This window comes from Dendropsophus ebraccatus, chromosome 1, assembly GCF_027789765.1.
Source record: "Dendropsophus ebraccatus isolate aDenEbr1 chromosome 1, aDenEbr1.pat, whole genome shotgun sequence".
NCBI classification, from domain to species: domain Eukaryota; kingdom Metazoa; phylum Chordata; class Amphibia; order Anura; family Hylidae; genus Dendropsophus; species Dendropsophus ebraccatus.
In genome coordinates, this window is record NC_091454.1 from 70,700,856 (window position 1) to 70,724,391 (window position 23,536).

Here is a 23,536-nt window from a genome sequence, read left to right on the forward strand (position 1 = left end):
CTGAATAGCCCCATAGAAAGCAATGGGCTGTAAAATTGTCCGTGCGCACGGACAACTTCCCGGAACGTGTGAATGCAGCCTTAGGCTAGATTGCGGTGGAAGGGGGGAAAAAAAAAAAAAATGTTTTTGGGACATTTGCATTAAAAACAGACATATTTAGTGACATAAGCAGCCCAAAAGCTAAGGGACAACATAAAGAGATTGTCTAAATTAATTCAAATGGGGAAAAAGAAAAAAAAATTGGGGGAGGGGGGCTTTTTTGTGACTTTTCAGGTCTCAAAAACAACCCTGAAACACTGTGCAGTAGCAGCATAGCCTATGTTAGTAAGCTACAAAAATCCTGATCTATAAAAGCAATTGTTTTGATAGTGATTCCCACCTTAAACCATGTGTAACACAAGCAAATAAACATGGAAGCTTTTTATTGTACTTCATTTGGCAAACCAAATGAAACACACCAAGAGGCATAGCTTAATGTTAAATTTCCATCAACTGAAAGCTTTATGGGGTTGTGGAAGGAATCCGTGATCTAACTGAGGACTGTCATGTGGGCTAAATAATTTTGATCATAGATCTAGTACTAGATAGTTTTTATATAATATCCTAAAATATATATAATCACAAGACAGACTTCAAAACCCCACAGAAACTAATGGAAAAACCTCAGCTGTGTTTTAGTTAAATATTCAATTCACAGTATTGTTGTTTGGTAAATCTGTAATCCCCTGCAGTGTAACTGCATGTGTGTTTGTAAGGGGGAGCAGGTGTGTGTATATATGAAGGAGTCTTTTCATTAAGATGCATGGGAGGAGCCGCATTAGATAATGTGTAGCAAGAACTCCCCAGGCTACTAAGCCTGTCCTTCTGGACACAGGACAATGAATTGGTTGGAAAGCAGTTGCTTCTCCCTCAGGACAGTGGTTGCCTTGCCAGGTATTCAGTCAATGTGCAGCATGCATCACAGTGTTACAATTGAAAATGGCCAAAGGGTCTGCGGTCAAGTAACGAAACCCCCACCCATGCATGGCTCCACACAGATCAATCACATGCCCCCTGCTTACTAAAAAGGCTTTACAGTTTACAAATCAATCATTTGCTTTGAGACCTTGAAGAGAAAAAAAAAAACAACACTATTCAAAAATTATCTGTTTTAAAACATCAACTTTCAGTAACCTTTGCTTAAAAAAAGCCACAAATGCTATTAAGTACTTTAGATGAAACAGTATGTTAGATATCAGCTGTGGGTTTATTCTTGTCACAAATCTAAAAAAAAAATAGTTTTTGAACATGACTTAATAAACCCAAGCAGATGTTTGGTAATATTAATCTCAATGACATACTATAGCCATTATTCATGTTTTCCAGACAGTCCTAGGGCTGCAACCATCTTCTCCAGGCTGTGGGAGTCAAATGTCATTGTTTGGGAGTTCACGAACCAAAACTTAAGCCCCTATTAGACTGGGCTATGTGGAGAGCAAGCAGGCGCCGACCTGTCAGGTAAGCACTCGCTTGCTCCTCGCTCCCCTACCCGCTGCCGGCACTACTACATGTGCCTACAGAGGGCAAACAAGCAAGAGGAGTGGGAATGAGATGGAATTTGGGGGGGGGGGGGGGGGGAAATAGTCAGATCGTCCAGGCAGCCCATAGGAGACAGCGCCGGTCTGCTGCCACCGATCCTATTACGTGGAGCAACAGCAGCAGATTGCTGCCAGGCTGATTGTTGTCTTTCAACATGCTGAAACGCCAGCGATCACCCTACATCATGCATGTTGGCTGATCGTTCTCTTCTATTACACAAAATGATTATTGGCCGCTTAGTGTAATAGGGGCTTTACTATAAGTTCAAAACTACTCACATCTATGCATTCAATGACTAGTATAACCATTTTGGCTTTTCTACTACACCTCACCATGCTAGACTTCCAGTCAGGGGTTAGTTATATGGTGTCACAAAAGCCATATGGGCTCCTTGGTTGTACCAGTAGCAGTCTTATGAGTTGGCAGCCCATTGGTCAGATGTTCTTGGTTTCATGATATATGCCATCAATGTCTGTAGTGGGAAGAAACTTAAAATTAGAAAGCTAAATTACTAATGAATTAGTCTGTTGACAGACAAGAGAGGAGAACACCACCACCACCACCACACAGAGGTAATAAAACTCTTACAAGCCAAAGTCTGTTTGATATAATTTAAGTCTTTATATTAAAAGTAACTTTTTTACAATATATAAAATAAAATCAACTTGAAATATGAAACTTTTGGTAAACTGCAAAAGAGCATTTTCTGTTTTAAATATATCTATAGTGTATAAAAGAATTCTGATTGTAAGGATCCTTCAGAGTCCATCATATGTAAATATAAAAATATCCATGAGATAAATTATATGGCTGCTAGAAGAAAAAAACCATGAAAACAAATGCTGCAGGTCCTCCCTTCAACAAAATGTTTCAAATGACCTATTATATGCAGTAAAACGAAAATGGGACATAAATATTTCTATTAGAAAATATTTACAGACTTTAGAACCATAAAAACTCCAGGCACTTTTGGGCCACTTGTAATTCCAGATTGCAGCTTGGCATTACAAATGCAGAGAGCATTAACAGGCAGGAAAAGCTATGTTCCCAGCAGCGCAGTGCTTCCCAGTAGCCATTTGGCGAATCTTAGAACAGAACCGGGGAAAGCATCCCTGCTAACAGTAGTCCTTCACATCCACAACATGGCATTTTACTACATATTCCCCGACATAGCATGGCACAGCCAGTCAGGGCTCAGCCAGTCAGGGCTCACAGTGCTTTGCATCCTGTATACCGGTGGCTTGAGGGCAGCACCAATGTAATTTTTCTCCCAAGCAGAACAGAAAAGCAGCACAGTGTATCACCAGCGTCTACAAAACTAGACACGGTTCACGTCTCTTGAATAAATTAGGTTCCTCATGAGGGTATATGCAGTATTTATAATGTCCATACTCCCCCATTATGAGCAGCCATAGCTTCAGGTCCCCATATGAGAATGTACATTGTGATAATTGAAGACGCAGGAAGGACTGGGTACAGGGTCATTGGTAAACACAGAGTCGTCAGAGGAGGAACACGTGCTTGCAGTGTCTTCACAAGAAGGAGAATACTGTTCAAAGGGCATCGACAGGTCCAAATACTGAGGAAAAAAGAAATGGGAAAGATCAGAACGTTAACAAGGATAAATATACATAAAACTGACCAAAGCTGTACACTATCCATCAGTCTCCAGGACAACATGGCATTTATTTAGAATCATAACGAGGGGAAAGTGAATCTCTATCTACACACATTAATAAAAAAAAATGCAATCTTACCTCCTCGGACACAGCTGTGAGAATTCGGTCAAGCTGTTCTACTAACTGTTTGAATGTCGGTCTTTGTGATGGGACAGCATGCCAGCACTCTCTCATCAACAGGTACCTACAAAGAGGCCATTCATTAAATTAGTTACCATATTGCTACCTTGCATCGCATTTCTATGTCTTTTATTTACAGATGTTACAATATAAAAATGTACAATTTTTCACATTGCTGAAATGTATATATGAATCATTGGGAAATAAAAAATATGGCCCAGATTTATCAGTTTGCCTGGAACCAACACTGTCTGGTTTTGTCTACAGCAACCAATCACAGCTCAGCTTTCATATCTGAACTCTGGTGAAATCTAACTGCAAATGATATGGGTAAAACCAGACAGACAGTTTTGGTTTAGGCCAGGGATGGGGAACCTTTGGCCCTCCAGCTGTTTTAAAACTACAATTACCATCATGCCCAGACAGCCAAATCGAAGCATGATGGGAAATGTAGTTTTGCAACAGCTGGAGTGCCAAAGGTTCCCCATCCCTGATTTAGGCAGACATGATTTTCACAACATTGTTGCAATATAAAATAAAAAAAGTACAAAACAAATATACACCCTGCTTTACCACACGCACACAAAAAAGTTATGGTACATACACACAGGCCAACATTCGTGGCTCACACTTTCAGCAAACAGTCTCAAATCAACTAAAGGAAGTACAAAATCAGTGCTTACAGTTCATGGGTGCAATTGGATGGCTTATCCATTCTGTGTCCTTCCCGTAACAGTTTGAACAGCTCTTCCACCGGAATGCCAGGATATGGAGAACCACCAAGAGTAAATATCTCCCAAGTTAAAATTCCAAATGACCATCTAGAAAATACATATTGAAAAGGCAGGTCAGATCAAGGTCTTTGAATACACAATTTTGGAGCAGTGTACGGCCTTGTTATAGTCCAGGATCAACTTTTAATCCATATATTTAAAAATGGTTTTACAGCTGAAATGGCATCAGTTTGTACAACACAAGCAGCTTTTCCAGTTGCAGCATCTAAAGCTTATACATTTTTGTAAAATATTGTCTGTTTTATTACAGATGGGTTTAAAAAAACAAAAAAAAACAAAAAAGAATTTCTTAAATTCAAACAGAGATGCCTGAAACAAGGCTCATTATTATAAAGAACTTTTCCATCTATGTACTAAGGGCTAATACGATGATATGAGACATAAAAAAAAAGTGAAACTTACATGTCACTCTGGTGTGTGTAGACACGATCAAACAGAGCTTCAGGTGCCATCCACTTTACGGGAAGTCGACCCTGTTTGAACAGATTGTTTGGATTAGACTTAAGATAATATACTAGAACACTCTGTAATCATGTATGGTCAAGTAGAGGAACTTACATTACTAGTCTTTTTGTAGTAATCAATATCATGAATTCCTCGAGCAAGACCAAAGTCAGCAATCTTCATGACATTATCCTCAGCTACTAGGACATTTCTAGCTGCCAGATCTCGGTGTATGCACTTGGAAGAAAAAAAAAAACATTTATTTTAAAAATGGCAAAATATGCAAGATGAAAATAAGTGTATATTGATTGGGCAGCAAAAAAGAAAAAAAAAAAAAATTCTTAATAAATGGTATAAACTTACTTTCTTGGATTCTAGGTATTCCATGCCACGGGCAACCTGATAAGCACAAGACACAAGATCCTTGAAGGACAAAAGCTCTTCAGGCACCTTGGTTACATCAAAAGCATCTTCTGGTGTAGGAGGGCGTCGGGCACGCAGAAACTCGCGCAAGTTTCCCTTAGAGGCATACTCCACAATAACAAACAAAGGACCTGAGCAGAAATATAGTAAAGTTAACATTTCCACAGCACTTATAAATAACATGCAAATTCAGCCCATATGTAATAGTAGGAAGCATGAGCAGTCATTTACCTTCCTGAGTACACACGCCAAGAAGGTTGATTATGTTCTTGTGCTTTCCTATAACTTTCATTAACTCCATCTCAGAGATCAGATCAGACAGATCTTTGTCATTACCGTTATCTAGATAAAGGGGGGGAAAAAAAAAAAAAAAAAAAAAGTGTTGACGATTTTGGTTATAATGATTTTTTCTCCTTAATACCAAATATACAGTAATTTTCTTGTCCTGCAAAGTATAAAATATCACTGACTGTCTGTTACACAGCTCTTAGTGAATGATGTTAATATTTGGTTGTTTATAACATATTATACTTGCTGAATCTTAGTTTAGGCTATGTCCACAACTGCACTGACAGCAAAAAAAGTACAGCATATGGTACTTCACTTGCTGCCAAAACTATACAAGCCTTGACCAAAACCTGGAGAAACTTTGGAACCGTTGTACAATGGATCGGTCATATTTGTTTACAACAGGAAATTAGCCCTCTTCACAGGCAAAGAAAAGTCACGTTTTGCGAATTTTTTCATTTTATGCCACCCTCACCAAGCAGGTGGGGCTTAAGAATAATAGCACCCACCCCATGTATTACAGTTTATGCCAAAGAGCTGGCATAAGCTGCAACTAAAATCTCTGGCTGCTCCTGCATGGCTGATTAGTAAAAACAAAAGCATGTGTCTCTTCTCTGTGGAATGACATCAGAACATTACTTCAGACCAGCATGTGAAACGCCAGACTTTGGGAAGGCTTTCTAGACCTTACAGGACTAGATCTGACACAGTTTTTGACTCTGAACAAGTAGTTTTGTACATGAAGCCTAAAAAGAACTATTCAATACTCACCTTTAAGCATCTTTACTGCTACAGTTACGGGTTTTTCAGGACGTTCTTTGTCAAGTCCATAGGCCTCAGCTCTCACTACTTGTCCAAAACAGCCCTCCCCTAAAGGTTTTCCCAAGACGAGCCTAATGGATTAAAAAAAATTGAAGAAGATGTAAGGGAAGCTTGTAAAAACAAAAGTTAAAGTAAAAAGAAAAAAAAAAAAAACACAACAACAAACCTGTCCCTGGAGAACTCCCACTTGGCATCTAAAGGCAACTCCACCTCCATCACACCAGGAAGCATAGGTGCACAGCTGGAGGACAAGCGGGTGATTCGGATCAGAGGAGCACTGGACTTTCCAGAAGAACTTGACTCCAGAGAAAACTGTTAGGAGGATGACACATTACTTTAATGGTAAACCACACTAACCATCAGCCCCTCTGAATTTGTAAACCCTTACATAATAAGATGAAAGTAGACAAAAGTGACCAATTTAGGCTGTCAGACATTTGTGAATTATATGGAACTGAACGCTCAAAGCTCCACGTGGTGGTGGTGAAGCTGAAAACAAGCTAAGCGCAGGAGTTACGCAATTCGATTAACTCTAATCCACTTAATAGGAGTTGCGCAAGCAGCAATGCAGCACGCAATAAACTGTTTGTGCAACTACATTACAGTCATTATGCAAATTTTGTAACCTCATCACTTTGGTTGTTTTCCGTATCCTGACCACATCCAGAACAGGGCTCCAGATGGCGACCAAAATGGTCGCCAATGCGACTAATATTTTGCAAATGGCGCCCAGATTTATTAATCTGGGCGCCATTTGCGACTGGCCCCGGCGGCGGCGCGCTGTCTCTTTAAGTCCGGTCCCCGGCTGATGCGCGGCTGATGCGCCGCTGCCGGGGGTGTCCCGTCCTATCCCCGGCAGCGCGGCGCATCAGTGAGCTGCCTGGGGCCCTGACTTCCGGCACAGGAAGCGCGCGTCAGAGACGCTTCCTGTGTCAGAAGTCACAGCCCCGGCGTACAGGGAGCTCACTGACGCGCCGCGCTGCCGGGGATAGGACGGGACACCCCCGGCAGCCGCGCATCAGCCGGGGACCGGACTTAAAGAGACAGCGCGCCGCCGCCGGGGACAGCGCCTGAAGAAGAAGAGGATCGCCGGGGGAGCGGGTTGTCAGGTGAGTTTGTGTGCTTATTTTTTTTAAATACTGCTTAGCATAGAGGAGGAGGGGGGGGGGGCATCTATAATGGGGGGAAGAGAAGGGGGGGCATCTATAATGGGGGGAAGAGAAGGGGGGGCATCTATAATGGGGGGAGAAGAGGGGCCATGTTCAAGGGGGGGAGAGGGGGCTAGCTATAAGGGGAGGGGGCATCTATAATGGGGGGGAAGAGGGGGCATCTATAATGGGGGGGGGAGAGGGGGCATCTATAATGGGGGGGGGAGAAGGGGGCATCTATAATGGGGGGGAGAAGGGGGCATCTATAATGGGGGGGGAGAGGGGGCATCTATAATGGGGGGGGGAGAGGGGGCATCTATAATGGGGGGGGAGAGGGGGCATCTATAATGGGGGGGGAGAGGGGGCATCTATAATGGGGGGGAGAGGGGGCATCTATAATGGGGGGGAGGAGGGGGCATCTATAATGGGGGGGAGAGGGGGCATCTATAAGGGGAGGGGGCCATCTATAAGTGTAGGGCAAACTGGCTGCAGACACTGGGAGATAGATATATGCACAATTATTATTATCAGGGCCCCTCAGGTGTCTGTATTGTAGGGGGTCACTTGCATTAGTCACTAGGTGAGAGATATATCTATCTATATACACATCTTGTGGGGGGTCACTATGGCTGCAGTCATAAGTCTAGCTTAGTATGTATAGACTGTTGCAAGCTTTTAAAGGGAACCTGTCACCCCCGGTGACAGGGTGGCAGGCTCCCAACCCCCCGTTAGAGCCCCCTATACTCACCTCATCGCGCCGGGTCCCGCTTCTGGAGGTGGTCAGGTCACGGAGATCTCAGCCGCTGCAGCCCGGCGCGCACACTGAGAGATGAGTCCAACGCTCATAGAGAATGACGGATCGCTGGACTCTCCCGTCATTCTCTGAGCGTTGGACTCATCTCTCAGCGCACGCCGGGCTGCAGCGGCTGAGATCTCCGGGACCCGACCATCTTCAGAAGCGGGATCCGGCGCAATGAGGTGAGTATAGGGGGCTCTAACGGGGGGTTGGGAGCCTGTCACCCTGGCACGGGGGTCAACAGGTTCCCTTTAAGTTCAAGTTCAGAAGAGTAAGCCTCATTAAAAGCTGAAGTACTGAGTCAGACTGTATATGGTTGTCAGACTGTATATGGTTGTCAGACTGTATATGGTTGTCAGGTTGCAAGTTTCCATGTTGAACATTTTCAAACTAAGAAAAGAGAGAATCTAAAGGAGGAGGAGGAGGAGGAGGAGGAGGAGGATGCTGCCGCGGCCTCTGCACACAGTAAGTCCCATGTAACATAACATTAATTTTACATGGTTTAAAATGTTGGCGACCAAATATTCTATTTGGCGCCTAAATTTTTCAGGTTAGGAGCCAATGGCTCCTAGGTAAATTTTTTAGTCTGGAGCCCTGCAGAAGCTGCAAACAGGCCAGTGGGCCAACTGGATATACACTTAAATGTATGCTAAAACAAAAGTAAGATTTTTTTTCACCCGTGGTCAAGTCAACTGATCGTTGCCCAACAATAACATTTAAAAACAAATAAAATTAAAAAAAACTATTTGTCTGAATAGGGAGACCATGATTGTTAAAATCTGGCATGTTGATATTCAGATAAAAATTAAAAAGCCACATGAAAATAAAGCATGAATAATAAAAAGATACAAAATTAAGACTTTTATAACCTTATTACCTGTCGTATGAGGGGGAACTTTGTTAGCTTATGCACTGTCGCAGGCTGTAGTGTTTGCTTGCTGTGTGGCGTTTGCATACGACAAAGAATTACAATGACAACAGCCATTGCCACAGCTAGGAATCCGGAAGTATATATAATTATATCCATATATCTGGACTCTGCAGGCTCTGCATCCACTAAGAGGTCTTCATCTGTGGAGAAAGGAAATAGACAGGGTCAGTGCCACATCTGTGACCTTGACCTTCTTTATGGCCTCTGTCTCCCTTCTTAGCTATTCCCATCTGTTATCCAAGTCTCACCCACACATTTCCTCATATTCAAAGCAATTTCACATATTAAAATGATGGCACAAGACTTCCTTTACAGATGTGCTTTGGCTGCACTTACAATGGCATATTTAATCCCTGCAAACTATACATATACATTATACATATTAAGCACACTCTCCCACTTAGTATGGCACACGTTCATAGAAATTCTATACATACTGGGCAGAACAGTCAGCCAAGCAGACTGATATGAGAGGCCAATGGAATTCCCAGCTAGACATGTATATTCTCCTGCATCTTCCATTGTGATGTTCCGCAGATGAAGCACCTCTACTTCTGAAGTGTTGATATCTGCAGTCTAGAAAAAGGAAAGAAAACATGTAAAAAAAAAGTAAAATGAAAGAGGCATTCTAATTTCCCCAGGACAGGAGAAAACAGACTGATGGTAGGTCCAAGCACTCTAGTCATTTGTGGATACAATTTCTTTCTGTTCTTGGGATGAGTAACCCCCATACTGATTTGGCCTGTCACCTAACTTTGGATAGTGGATGATTTCCAGTAGTAATACCAATATATTAGATAGATAGAATAGATAGAAGCATCTTAAATATTGTAAGTATAATATGCCTCCATTAAATCTGAATCTGGCAATCCTGAAATCAAAGCTGCTGGTTCACCACCCATGCCATAGCTGGCCCATTCATCAAGTAGGAAAAATAATTTAATATTTTTAAAAATTTACACTAAAGGATTACACCAATAATCAAATTGACAAAATCCATGACATAAACCTACCTTCAGTACTTGTACATATGGTGCGTCATCAGGTCCAAAGCGGCTCCCATTTATTTCAATGTGCTTGAGCCACTGGATATGTGGTTGAGCATCGCTGTATACCTTACACAGGAACTCCACATCACTGCCCACACGAGCTGTGGTATTTGCTGGCAGACCGGCTTGCAGAATAGGTCTGTGTGAGGACCTCTCTTTAGGGACAGACCCAAAAAAAAAAAAAAAAAAAAAAAAAAAAAAGGGAAGTTAGAGCCTATAACTAAAGCACAGGTATGATATTACATTGTGGTTGCCTGTTTACAAATATTTTTCGGACCACCGCGACAAAAGTAGATTTTAAGTCACAGTTCGAAGTCTACAGATAAATTTACACTTATAAAAAGGAGTTTGTAACACGACTCGTGAAGTGAAACCGCCTACAAAATCTAATGTTAGCATTAAGACCATGACAAACATCCATAAAAGATGGCCTGCAGTGCAGACAGTATCTAAGTAAAGGCAGCTAGATAGCCAGAAGACAGTTGTGGGAGCTATCAGAGGGCCGGCTGGAGAGCAGATAACCACCTTCATTAGGTTTATTACACGAACAGGATCTTATTGACTTTGTTTGAAGTTCCAGCAGGTTCCAGGACAGAACTAGGACACCATCAGTTATTTATAGGGATCCCTGCTCACACATGCCAGTCACTTTTAGGTAACTATTGCTCCAAGTCCTCCATGTATAAAATATCACTTTCCACCCAACAAAATCAATAAAAAGAAAAATACTTGTCTACTTACCAAGCACATCTAATATGTAGGTGTAAGTGATGGTGCCCATCTTGTTCTCCACCACACAAGTGTAGTTGCCACGATCTGAAGGTACTACACTCTCCATGACTAGACTCCAATGCTGGTGCCTTAGCTAGATAAAAGCAAAATAATTAATTTAGGGGTTCAGAAACTCTACAGTAGTCAGCATTGTGGTGTAACTAGCTTATAGTGTAAAAATGGTGTATATTGGCTCACCTGAATACCTCCTATACGATGCTCCCCTCTAAATTCTTTTCCATTTTTCAACCATCGAATGGTTGGGAGGGGACTGCCCCCTGCTGCACAGCGAAACTTTACAGTATTTCCAGCAGGTAAGGCATATAACTTTTTCTCCATACGACGTGGATGGGTCCAATATGGTGCTGAAAGACAGAACCAATGTCAATAGTAACTTTTTCTATGGAGGGTAATGAAATAAGCTATGCTTTCAGGATTGTTGAACAGTAAAGTATTTTTAACAGTCATATTGGTTCTGCTTGTCCAAAAAAACAGTCAGGCTCTGGTCTGCTTATCTGTAAACTTCAGGGCATAGGTCAGAGACATTTTTACCCATCTCACAGGCCATCACAGACTGTCTGGTCTTTGGTATGTGGAGAACGTCTGCTATACACTACTATTAGAGTTTATTGCCTAGATGGGAGGAGGACTGAGGTCATTATAACCTCTAATTTGTAACCTCTTTAGGAGAGCACTCACCTTGGTAGATATAAACAGGTTCCTCACTCAGATCCCCCTGAAAATCGTCCCTGCGGCCATCCTCATCGTCTTCATCTCCAGACGCTGCTGAATCTATGAGAGACAAATAACCATATGAAGAATTGGGAGCCTCAAAGGCATTGTTCGTTTGATCCTAATATTAGTGCCAACAATGCATAATTATACGTGGCTTTACAGGTCATGAACATCCTGCTAGAACAAATTACTGCTGCCTCAGAGGCACAAATTCAGAGAAACACAGGACTGTAGCCTGTACGTTACATAACATGGTGACCTGCCTCTGTAATAACAATTCCTAGCAAGGCTACAGATATACAACTACATTAGCTTACTTAAGGACAACACACAGAACCATAGGACGTTACTCCATTTACTAGATTGATCACTCACCAACAACAGATATAGAGAACTTTCTCAGGATCTGGCCAGTACCACGGACCACACACAAATACAGTCCAGAATCTTCATAGGTTACATCCTTCATTTCCAGTACATGGCCTTCTAAGCGAATCTTTTCTCCCGCCTGCAGCCTGTCCTGTTCTCTATACCAGTTAATGTTACTACTGTAATTGGAATCACAAGAGAGATGCAAGTGGTTTCCAGGATCAAGAAGATAATGTTCTTCTAGCTGAGGTGCCGATTCTGCTGGATGAGAGCGGATTGGTTTTAGCACTTCCTTTCAATAATATTTTGGATCCTTCTACAGTTATACAGTGTTTTCAATTATACACCAATTTCCTTCCATAGGATTAGTTTACAGTTTGAAGCCAAAAACATCACATAAAAAAACATTGCTACATGTAATGCCAGTACGGAAATACTTGTGTCACACAGCAATAATTAATTACATCTATGGCCCATAGGACTCAACAGGGATGGGTCACATGCACATGACTCAATTACTTAACCCCTATAGTGCCACTCCTAGAAAACACCCTTCTGTTTATTTAACCACTAGGTGAACTTTATTGGTTTTTGGGGTCTCAGTGTAAAATAGACACACTCCAGAGGGGTGTTGTTTCTCTCACCTCAGCCAATATTACCATCCTGAACTTGTATTTTGACCTGGTGGTCACCTTTTGACCTCCAAGTAATTTGTCTCTTGGCATAATGCTACAGGGGGGGGGGAAGAGAGAAAATACCTTTGTGTGTTGTCAGAATACTATAGGAAACTAGATATTGCCCATTTTCCACATATTCTGCATTCATTTACTACAAACCACCTGTCTGCTTTACGTTTTCCAATTGCTAAAAGCCATTAGGCTCCCTCGTGAATAATATTCCATTGGTGTTATTTGATGACCATAGACCACAGATTAATGCAAATCAACCAAATAATTTTAATTTAATAAGTCAATAAATTAATTGGTATAAATGTATTACTATGTCCATTCACTTTATCTACCATTATGTATTACTACATTCTTTAGTTTTCAGACCAATGGAAAAGCATCACTTTGGTCAGAAGACGTGCTCCGAAAGTTATACATTACATCCACCGAGAAAAATATATTACATCATGCCCTTTATGTCTATAGTCAGCTGTGGAAAAGCCAGTGATGATATGCCAGCAGGACTCCCAAATGCTGAGCCCCCAAACAAAGTAGTGGACCATGCTCTTTAGATCACTTGAACCAGTTTAGAGGAAATCTTGAAGAAGGCGGCACCAGCCAATGATTTGCTTTTCTTCTTGTAATTACCTTTCTGACTTTCTTCTTTTTTGGGCACGGCTGGTCTGCATGATGTTACGGTGATGAAGGCCAGAAGACAAATCAGGCACCGTCCTAAGCGCTGCATGGCAATGACTTCTTATAAGTAGTCTTGACAGAACACGTATGCTCCAATAAAGTGTGGATAGGCTGAAAGAACAATGAAGAATGAGTACAATTGACATCCAATACATCTCAGTATTATCAAACAACTAGATAATATATTTGGTGCAAGCATCAGTTATTCCAAATAAAACTTAATTTATTGACATACGCAGCAGCACACACTGTATATGACCACATAATTCTACATAGTAACACATACAGATTTACTGCCAATTTTATCCACAGTAGTGCTCCGTTCCAAAAAAAAAGCAACATTACGTTTCCAGCACCGATTTGCTAGCTATCGCTTGCCTTAATGCCCACATATATCAGTATGTCAGATTATTGCAATTGTGAGACAGATTAAAGGGAAACTGTTAGCTAGAGAAGAGTTCCCAAACTGCTTACGGTACCTGGTTTTATAGCTATGCATGTAGTGAGACCAATTATACCTCTATTGTAGTGGTCCAAGGCTGCAAACACCGAAAAAAAAATTTACGCTCTGAAGTGTCTTAGAGGAGTGACCAGGGCACTGAAATACCCGGGCCACTGCTCTATGACACTTCAGGGCAGCAACAAAATGCAATAGTTTTTTTTATGGGTGATTGCAGCTTTGAACAACTACAATGCAGGTATGGATAGTCTAACAACTTACATAGTTATGTAGCCAGGTAAAGAGTTTGGGACATCTTTTCTAGTTTTTCTTTAAACACCATAGTTGATGCCATACCGCAGTCATGTGACACATCAGATTACAATGCATGGATATAAGACTATGCCATACACACAGTGGGAGAGATTTATCAAACTGGTGTAAAGTCTCAGTTGCCCCTAGCAACCAATCAGATTCCACCTTTCATTTTCCAAAGAGTTTGTGAGGAATAAAAAGTGGAATCTGATTGGTTGCTAGGGGCAACTGAGACAATTCTACTTTACACCAGTTTGATAAATCTCCTCCAGTATGTTTAGTTCAGATGATGGGTTTTTTCAGTGTTACCATTGCTCCTTCTAATGTCAGACTGATACCACTGGTAAAGCAGCAGAGCCAGTCAAGTGATGGAGCAGGGAAAATCCGGGAATAAAGAAATTAAGTGAGTGTAGGAGGTGGGGAAGGGGGGTTAATTCCCCCAGCAGTGCCTGCATTCCATGGGATATCAATGTGTAACTAGCTGCAGGGACCCTGGGCTCCAGCTTAATCTTTGAACACAAAACCACAAAGGCCTTTGTGTGCCAAGGCTACCCTGGTTATAGATTTACAGAATAGTTATGGTACCAGAGTGAGTTTACACAGAGCAGCTCTGCAATCTGCACAGATAAGGAGAGAGTAAACAGAGAATCAGACAAGAACAACACTACATACATCACTGCAAACCTCACATATATTACAGGTCGGCCCCTGTTATAAAGGAACAGAAATCCCAGCACTGGTATGCAAGCGTAAACAGCCAGTCACTGCCTGCTGTCAGTAGTCACTTCTTCTGGATCCACACTATATTTAGTCATTTCCTCAAACCAAACTAGACCCCCAGCACAAGGGTTAGACTGTATTTACACACTTCTTCTGGATTCACACTAGAGCCCAGCACAGGGACTACACTGTCAGTGGCCACTTCTTCTGGATCCACAATAGAACCTAGCAACAAATTTACACAATTTTTCTGGATCCACACAAGGCTCAAGAACAGCAGTTACACTATATTTAGACAATTCTTCTGGATACACACAGGAGTTACACTGCATTTAGACACATACTATAGGGTCAAGTTGCAAAAGCAATTTCTAAAAGCAGCTTCACCTCCTCAGCCAACACTCCCATAAGATGAGCCTCATCCTGAGCCACAACAGCACAGCAGCTAGCCAGCCACAACAGCACAGCAGCTAGCCAGCCACAACAGCACAGCAGCTAGCCAGCCACAACAGCACAGCAGCTAGCCAGCCACAACAGCACAGCAGCTAGCCAGCCACAACAGCACAGCAGCTAGCCACATGCATCTAGTGAGGACTAGCCGGCTCTCATCTCCATAGATGTACAGCCTGTAAGCAATGTATCTCTGCCTGCCCTGTACATGACACTGTTAGCTGCCATATAGGACTATTTCCGAGCCAGCTCCAATGTCGCACAACTAGATCGGCCAATGAGACCACCAGGCGCTTCTCCCAGCTCTTCCTGCAGCTCCCGATCGCACTGGAGAAGTTTAGAGGAAAGCGCAGGAGGATCCCCCCCCACACCGGCTGCACAATGTGCTCCTCACCTGATCCTTCACTTATGGGCTCTCTCCATCCATGAGCAGGCTCCAGCCACCATAAATCCTATATCCAATGCGCCAAAATCCTCTCATGCGCCAAACATCCTGCGGCTCCCAAAGTGCAATCCAAAGAGAAGTAGCGGGGTGAGTGCCGCCTGCAGATAGCCGCCCTGTGCCAGCTCCTAGGTGCCCATAGAAAGCCGCAGTGTCCGTCACCTGGCGAGCGTCAGGCTGTGTGCAGGGAGCTCCGTGCGGTCACACATCCCTGGCTCTCACATTACACGCACGGACTGTCCACTCTCCCCCCACACTAGTAACAATGGGCTATAAGGGTGCAATGCTGCAGGGAATCCCAGCACAGACACCGCCCCCAGGCCCTGCTCCCCCTCCCTCCCCCGGGCTCCTCCGCCGCCCTCCCCCCCTGCTCCTCACCCTTTCACACTCAAATTAGCTAAGTTCTCCCCCAGCTTTGTGGCGGAGGATTAAACTGCTTCACTTTGCTGGCCAGCTCAGGGCTTTCTCACTCCCAGCATGGCTCCTGCCTCTGAGGACAATAGCCCTGGACCTAATGATGACATTCCTGGCACTTGTGTGAGGAACCCGGGGCTGGCCCCCTAACAGCTCCACAGGCTGTCCCTCACACTGCCCCTCACTCTGCCCGGTCAGGAGGCTCTAGGTGCCAGCTACCTCCAAAGGTGGAGAGATTACCTCAGATTTCCCGCTATAGAAGAATATTCCCTGCATGACCCCATGTTGTCCTCCAGCTCTATAGTAAAGTACATGTGGAAATAAAGCTACTAGGAGACTGCTTGTGCAATATGAAGACTGCAGCATGACTTTTATTGTGCTGTGACTAGACATGAGTCGACATGACACACGAAATTTAGATACATTTTTTCCCCCCACTTTTTGCCAGCATTGACCTCATTGCAAGTGTCATGTAAGTTCAACCTAGTTGTGACTTCTCGGTGTTTTCACAATTTTTTTTCACAGCCAAATAGTAATTGTTATAGTCACAGGTTACCAGGTCTTTTTTTGAGAGGAGTTTTTTGTTCTTGGGGAGTTAAGCCGCCACCAGAGATGTAGCCAGTGACTTTTCATTGAGTATGGCTGAGCATGTAACAAAAGAAATGGATGTTGGCCCACAATTGCTATCTTATGTGTATGGTCACCTCCATAGACAAGAGGATTCTTTAAAAAAAAAAAAAAAAAAGCACAGTTAGCAGAGATTTTCAATGCTGGACAGGAGAGGATGTTTTTAGGGCCAGTATATGTATAATTTTTTTTATTTTTTTTTTACTAAAAGCCAAAATGACTTTCTATTATATTCATTTTCCAAATGGATCAACTTTTCTTTGCCTCCAGTGAACAAATCCTACTGTCTAGAGATAAGCGGTACTGTACAGCAGGAGTCATCTTTGCTTAGCTGATGTCTGCTATTCAGCCATTGTGCCTTCATTTATTCAATCACATTCCTGGTTTTGATGTCCATTGAAGTTAATTAGGTGTTTGGCTAAAACAGTCTGAATATGCCTGTGAAAAGATAACACACAATTACTTCTACCCCCTACAGTCTTGTCTCTACACCCTCACCTACCAGATTGAGTCGGGCTGAATTTTAAAGGGCGTTGTGATTAGATAATGAAGCCAGGCTTCATACTACATTTGAGAGACAAAGAGGAACTACACAATATTAGGAGTTGGAATGGTGACACTTGTTTATGTTGGTTTAAAGCACTGGTGCAATTAAACTACATATAGGTGAGTATATCAGACTGAGCAGCTAGAGGGAGTCACTAGTAACATGCGAGATACTTTAAGGGTGCTGTCACACTAGGTGTTTTTGAGGTATAAAAAAAAGCCAATAATAATGCCAAAATTAGTATGTTTTTTTTTCTTCTTTTTTTGGCTCAAAAGCACTGTGGCCGGATGTTAACAAAAAGTCATTTGGGGAAATATGAAAAACCATATCCATATGGCGTTTCTGCATTTTTTTTTCTCAGGGCATTCTTGTTTCTTTTTATCTGCTCATTGGCAGTTTTGCATCATTTCAACATGTTGTTTTTTCAACAAATAGTGGCATTTCTCCTTTTATTGACCTCCATAGGGGGGGGAAATGCTAGAAAAAATGCCATGTTTTTATGCATGTTGTTTTTCCTGCCACTTGATCATAGAATAGAATTCGTCATCAGTCACATGATGAAAGAATCACAGGACTTGTAAAAGTGTATAAAATTTATATCACAAAAGACTAAAAAATAAATCTATACTTATATTGAGAAAGATAAAAAAAACACCAGAAAAACAGCAGGCAGTTATTGGGGCATTTTCTCAGGTGGTTCAAAACTTGTTAAACTTGGTAAATAATGAGCATGTTCGCTATTTGGACGGCCGTAAATAACAGCCATTATTCTATATGGCGTCTTATTTCCCACTTTAATTGTGCGCATGATTATATTGAAAATTTGGATGTATTTTTAACTCAAAATATTGTCATATTTTGCTTTTATTTTTCTGTGTGTGAACACAGTCCTAAGCTGCAGTCACCCATGGCTGTTCTATTTGGAAAACTGCCACTGCAGTTTTTGAGTAAGAACTAAGGAGGGGTTTTATGGCGACTGGCACACTTATGCTGCTTTTACTAGGAGCGATTATCGTTAAATTCTATGCGATAGCGATCGCATTTGCACGATCAGCTTGTGTGTATACAGCTAGTGATCAAGCAAAGAGCGGGAAATCATTAATTGTGGTCTTTCAACATGTTCTCAAATTGTCGCTAGTCGCTCGCTGTGTGGGTTGACCTTAAGACATCTTAAAGTGATTGTAGAAACAATTTTTTTCAAACTATTTCTCTCCGTCTAAATGCTGATTGGCATAAAAACCAAATCATTGCTTCAAAATCGTTAAACGATCAATTGAGAGATTTATTGCTCAGAATAGGAGGACCGTTACAGGCCGTGTCCCCTCTTTGTGCAACCACTCACACTGTCCTACCCCCTCTCCCCCTCTTTGGCGTGAGCAGCAAAGACAGCACAAATTTGCACAGTTTTTACCAAACACCAGTAAGAATGTAAGGAATTTTGCCTTCTGCGCCACCCGCTCAGTTTGAGTGCACACAAAAGGCATGGGAAATATGAAGGAAAGACTTATACTTCGGCTTCCTGCTGGACCTACTTCTGACTTAGGCTGAAGAACTGCAGTGTGTGAGGTCAGCCATTACCGCCTTTTAGTACAATTCCTGGTTTTGGCTTACAAATACTGATGCAAAATACTGAGCCAAATACTGCCATATAAAACCAGCCCAAGGTTGCCTAAACAAACTCTGCAATCCATATTGGCCAAAAACTACTATCCAGCCTGACATATTATTCTTGGTCAGTAATAACAGAAATATTAACATTTTAATTCTGTGGTTGCAATTTGATCTAGTAGATAAAACAGAGATAACAAACATTCTTAAAGGGCCTTTTACATGGGTGATTATTGGCCAAAAGGGCTATGATCAAAGGGATCGATACAGTGTTGTATAAGACATCCAGCTGCATGAATCTTGCAGCCCATCACTGACAATAATTGAACAGTATAATGCTGCGTTTACACAGAACGATTATTGTTCAAATTTTGGCGATAACGATTGCATTTGAACGATAATCGGCTTGTGTAAACACAGCAAGCGACGAGCGAGAAATCGTTCATTGTTATGTTTCAACATGTTCTCAAATAGTCGTTGGTCGTTCTCTAAAAATTCGCAGATCGCTTTGTGTAAATAGTCTTTCACAGATTCACCCTACGTGTGAGATGGGCTTAAGCGATCTTAAAATTATTGCAATAACGATTTTTCTCTTAGTCTAAACACTAAATAACACTAAATAAAAATCAAATCCTTGCTTCAAAATCTTTAAATTATTGCTCCGTGTAAAAGCACCTTTACCAGGACCTATACTATATTCGCAGAACAACATGTGACCTGGACATTATACCTGTTGAAATGTTCTGACCTGCTTTTTCTGACAATTATAAATGTAGTCAACAGTTCTGCATTGTGGGATCTTTCCTAAGGTAGTGATGACTGACTGCGGCAATCAAACCGCTTCCAAAGAAGCCCTCTATAAGTCCAGATGATAAGCTCCCCTGACAAAAAATTTGTCACCCCTAAAAAAAATCATGAAAATTATCATTTAATATTCTGTAACTCTGCCTGTGGCCTTGATAACCACGATGGGTCACCTTCATTCACTGACTGCAGCAATTCTGTCAAGTTTGTAAGCGATTTTTATCTACAAGCCATGAAACTCGTCTCCAGTCCCCCTCAGTTAGGATGCTTTTCCAACCACAATTCTGACATTGTGTTTCGTGGCCACGTGTATTACACCACTGCTTGTAGGCATGTTGAACACCAACAAAACTGGGAACTTCACTCACCGTACAACATCCTTACATTTACATTTACCTACGTACAATTACAGCTTGAAACAAACTAACTGATCGCTACTGCCTTATGATCACTTAGAGGCAGTGCACGTGCAGTTGAGCATGTGACTCAACCGCCAGGCTTAAAGGGGTTATCCAGTGCTACAAACACATGGCCCCTTTTTTTTTTTATTGACAACACGACTCTTGTCTCCAGTTCAGGTGCGGTTTGCAATTAAGCTCCATTCCCTTCAATTGAACTGAGCAGCAAAACCCCGTCCAAGCTGGAGACAAGAGTGGGACTGTCTCTAGAGGAAAGTGGCCATGTTTTTGTAGCGCTGGAGAACCCCTTTAACCATTCATCTGTGCTTGTGCACTACGGTTACAATTTTTTTGTACCTACGGAATTTTTTTAAACCTGCCATCCACAAAGAAAGAGAAAGGGCTGTTGGCATTAAGCTAGATACCAGGCTAGCTTGTGATTGCATCTATGACCCTTTCAAGTCTGGCATCAGAAAGACCTGCTCATGACAAGACACAGAGGTGAACGCTCTATCCTAATAGTCTTAGACCTTTCAAAAACATTTAACACTGTCAGCCATGGCATCTTAATTTATAGACTTAAAAGTTTTGTGGAATTGATGGCACAGTTCTTCTGTGGTTTAGTTCCTTCCTGGCTTGCAAACCGCAAAGAGAATCCCTTGGTTCATCTTACTTATTACCTCAAAATATGGACTACTGCCAGGCTCGCTTCTATCCTCAATGATGTTTGTGGTTTACATGCCACCATTAGGCAAAGTTATCCAGAGCCAAGGTCTAGCATACCACTACAACACAAACGATACTCAACTTTGCCTGTCAATGTATATGAATTCAATAACCAATCGCCAGCTATACATTCCTGCTAAGCAGAACTAAAGAATGGATTAATGCCAGCTGGCTGCAACTGAACCCAGACAAAATTGAAGTTCTCTTGGTCAGAGGTCAGAACAGCAAAATGGCAACCTGTTTATCCTGGAAAAACAATCCTTTAAAAATTAGACTATGTATGGATATTGGGTGTAGTTAGCGGTGAGGAACTGTCTCTTGGAAACCAGATATCTGCCATTATCAAATCTTCATAATTTTATTTGTGGAATCTTGCGTATTCCAGGTGTATTCCAGGAAGTAATTTTCTTTAAAAGGCTATGTTCACACAATGTCAAAAAAGAGAAAATTAAAAAGATGTCAGTTTTTGCCATGGTATAAAGTGGTTGTCCAGCGAAAATCTTTTTCTTTCAAATATTTTCTTCTATTAAAAAAATCTCAAGTCTTCCCATTGTTATTAGCTACTATATATCATGCAGTAAATGTTGTTTTATTTTCAGTCTGACACAGTGCTCTCTGCTGACATCTCTGGCCGAGACAGGAACTGTCCAGAGCAGGGGAGGTTTTCTATGGGGATTCCCATAACAAAAGATTTAAAAGGAAGTCGGAGGTCTGAATTATTTAGTGATCTGGTCTGAAACACCAAAATGTATCTCTGCAGCAAACTCTGCAATCATCTGTGCGTTCCAGTTGTCAATAACCTGTGTCCCTATACAGTTTGCATACAGTGTCTTAGGGCCTTATGACATAACCTGATGCATAGTGAAAGTGCTAGATTGGCGCTCGTTTAGAGACTTGGCTTGAGAAGTGACAGCAGTGGCTGTGATGAGCGGAAGGAAGCCAGAAGGACACCTGGGAGCATTGGAAAGTATAGTTTTATTATTTTCTACATACCCTCATCAGCGATCCCCATGCCCAGAGCCATGGTTTTTAAACTTGATGAAAGACAACAAATAGCCAATGATCGTCTCCTTGGCTAATCATTGTCCTTATTACATGAGCCTCATTTAGCAGATAAGTGCACTGTGTAATAGGACCCTTAGGCTCCTATTAGACGGGCCAATGACGGCCATTTTACATGGCTCGATTATCATTTAGCAAGGGCTGCACGGACCTCATTAGCGATGTCCATGCAGCCCTTGCCCTAAACTGTTAAAACATTACCTCTCCATGCTCATGGTCTTCTCCTGCCCTCTGCTTGCTTCCCGGAACTATAGCTGCAGCTTCAGAGCAGCCTGTGTGAGCGGACAGGCAGCTCAGCCAATCGCTGGCCAGAACCGCCGCTGTGATTGGATGAGTGGCCTGTCAGCTCAGAGACTGCTTTGAAGCTACAACCGCAGTGTCAGTAAGTGAGCAGAGGGCAGAAGAAGACCTAGAGCATGGAGAGGTAATGTATTAAGTTTATTCAGCTGTAGCCGTTGGCCGTGCATCGCCGTGCATTTTGGCATCAGACCTATCAGCTGATGATAGTTTTCGGCTGATTATTGTTTCTATTACACAGAGAAATTCGTCCGATTATGTCTTTGTGTAATAGGGCCCTTACTGTCAATTATCATTGGACTTGCTATACTGTGCAGAAGCACAGTCCTCTGATAAGGAGAATTGTAACATCAAGTATTGATTTATTCATACAAGCAGAACAGGAGCTCACTGTACTGTTTACACAGAATGAAACCTACTAGCACAGGTTTAAGGGCCCTATTCCACAGTAACGATAATCGGCCGGATCGGCCCCATTTGGCCCGATTCAGCCAATTATCGTTTGGTGAAATAGAGAGAACGATCAGCCGATGATCGTGTCATCGGCTGATCGTTCATTTAGGGCCAGACCTAAAATCATCGTTCCCCCACCGCGCATCGCTACGGTTGAATAGCGGTGCACGGTGGGCGACCGACGATTTCAGAAGCGCAGCAGCATACATTACCTGTCCAGGCTTCTTCTCTGCGCTGTCTTCATCCCCGGGTCCCCCGCGCTCTATCTTCCGAATGGCCGGTCAGCTGACGGAGCGCTCAGCCAATCACAGGCCAGCTGACCGGCCATTCGGAAGATAGAGCGCGGGGGACTCGGGGATGAAGACAGCGCAGAGAAGAAGACCTGACAGGTAATGTATGAAGCTGCAAGGGCTGCAAAGGACATCAGTAACGATATCCCTGCAGCCCTCGCTCAACGATCATCGGGTCGTGGAATAGGCCCAGTAAACGAGCGGCGATCTAGCAGATTGCCGCTCGTTTACATCGTTGATCGGGCCCTCCTCGGCCCGTGGAATAGGACCCTAACTATACATGGCAATGTGGCGCTGGGAAAAGGGGGCCCAAGTTTGGGGATGAGCTCAGGGCCTGGGCTACCTAATCCTCCACTGCATGCAGCACCCACTCTCTGGAAGTTTATTATAATTCTGACTATCCATAGATATAAATTTCACTTATATACCATTTCATACACTTCTCTGCGCACAGAATGAAGTACGGAAAAAAACTTTACTCCTTTACTCTTATACATACAACCGGCATGTAATGTTCCTACATATGTGCAATATATTGGCCTTTTGTAACTGTCTCCAGTCTACTACTGAAAAGCTTTTGGTGACATATAAATCACTTTTATTTTAATGTCCCAAAATATAAATTCCCACCAG

General features: G+C 42.4%; 1 protein-coding gene across 4 annotated transcripts in view; it reads right to left on the reverse strand.

The window, feature by feature from the left end:
• Window positions 1-2,249: 2,249 nt before the first annotated feature.
• Window positions 2,250-23,536, reverse strand: part of FGFR4 (fibroblast growth factor receptor 4) — a 43,516-nt gene continuing 22,229 nt past the window's right edge. For 2 of the 4 annotated variants that reach the window (XM_069972565.1, XM_069972558.1), the window contains exons 2-18: window positions 13,264-13,422; window positions 11,954-12,208; window positions 11,543-11,635; window positions 11,042-11,208; window positions 10,814-10,937; window positions 10,037-10,227; window positions 9,461-9,599; window positions 8,970-9,163; window positions 6,315-6,460; window positions 6,098-6,219; window positions 5,270-5,380; window positions 4,979-5,169; window positions 4,730-4,852; window positions 4,574-4,644; window positions 4,061-4,198; window positions 3,336-3,441; window positions 2,250-3,157 (exon numbers count right to left, since the gene is read on the reverse strand). In XM_069972565.1, the coding sequence (XP_069828666.1) occupies window positions 2,996-3,157; window positions 3,336-3,441; window positions 4,061-4,198; window positions 4,574-4,644; window positions 4,730-4,852; window positions 4,979-5,169; window positions 5,270-5,380; window positions 6,098-6,219; window positions 6,315-6,460; window positions 8,970-9,163; window positions 9,461-9,599; window positions 10,037-10,227; window positions 10,814-10,937; window positions 11,042-11,208; window positions 11,543-11,635; window positions 11,954-12,208; window positions 13,264-13,360 (2,430 nt within the window). In that variant the 5' untranslated portion in view covers window positions 13,361-13,422 and the 3' untranslated portion in view covers window positions 2,250-2,995. Of the gene's footprint in view, window positions 3,158-3,335; window positions 3,442-4,060; window positions 4,199-4,573; window positions 4,645-4,729; window positions 4,853-4,978; window positions 5,170-5,269; window positions 5,381-6,097; window positions 6,220-6,314; window positions 6,461-8,969; window positions 9,164-9,460; window positions 9,600-10,036; window positions 10,228-10,813; window positions 10,938-11,041; window positions 11,209-11,542; window positions 11,636-11,953; window positions 12,209-13,263; window positions 13,423-15,629; window positions 15,982-23,536 lie in introns of those variants that run through there. The other 2 variants (XM_069972574.1, XM_069972549.1) reach the window with 2 other exon arrangements.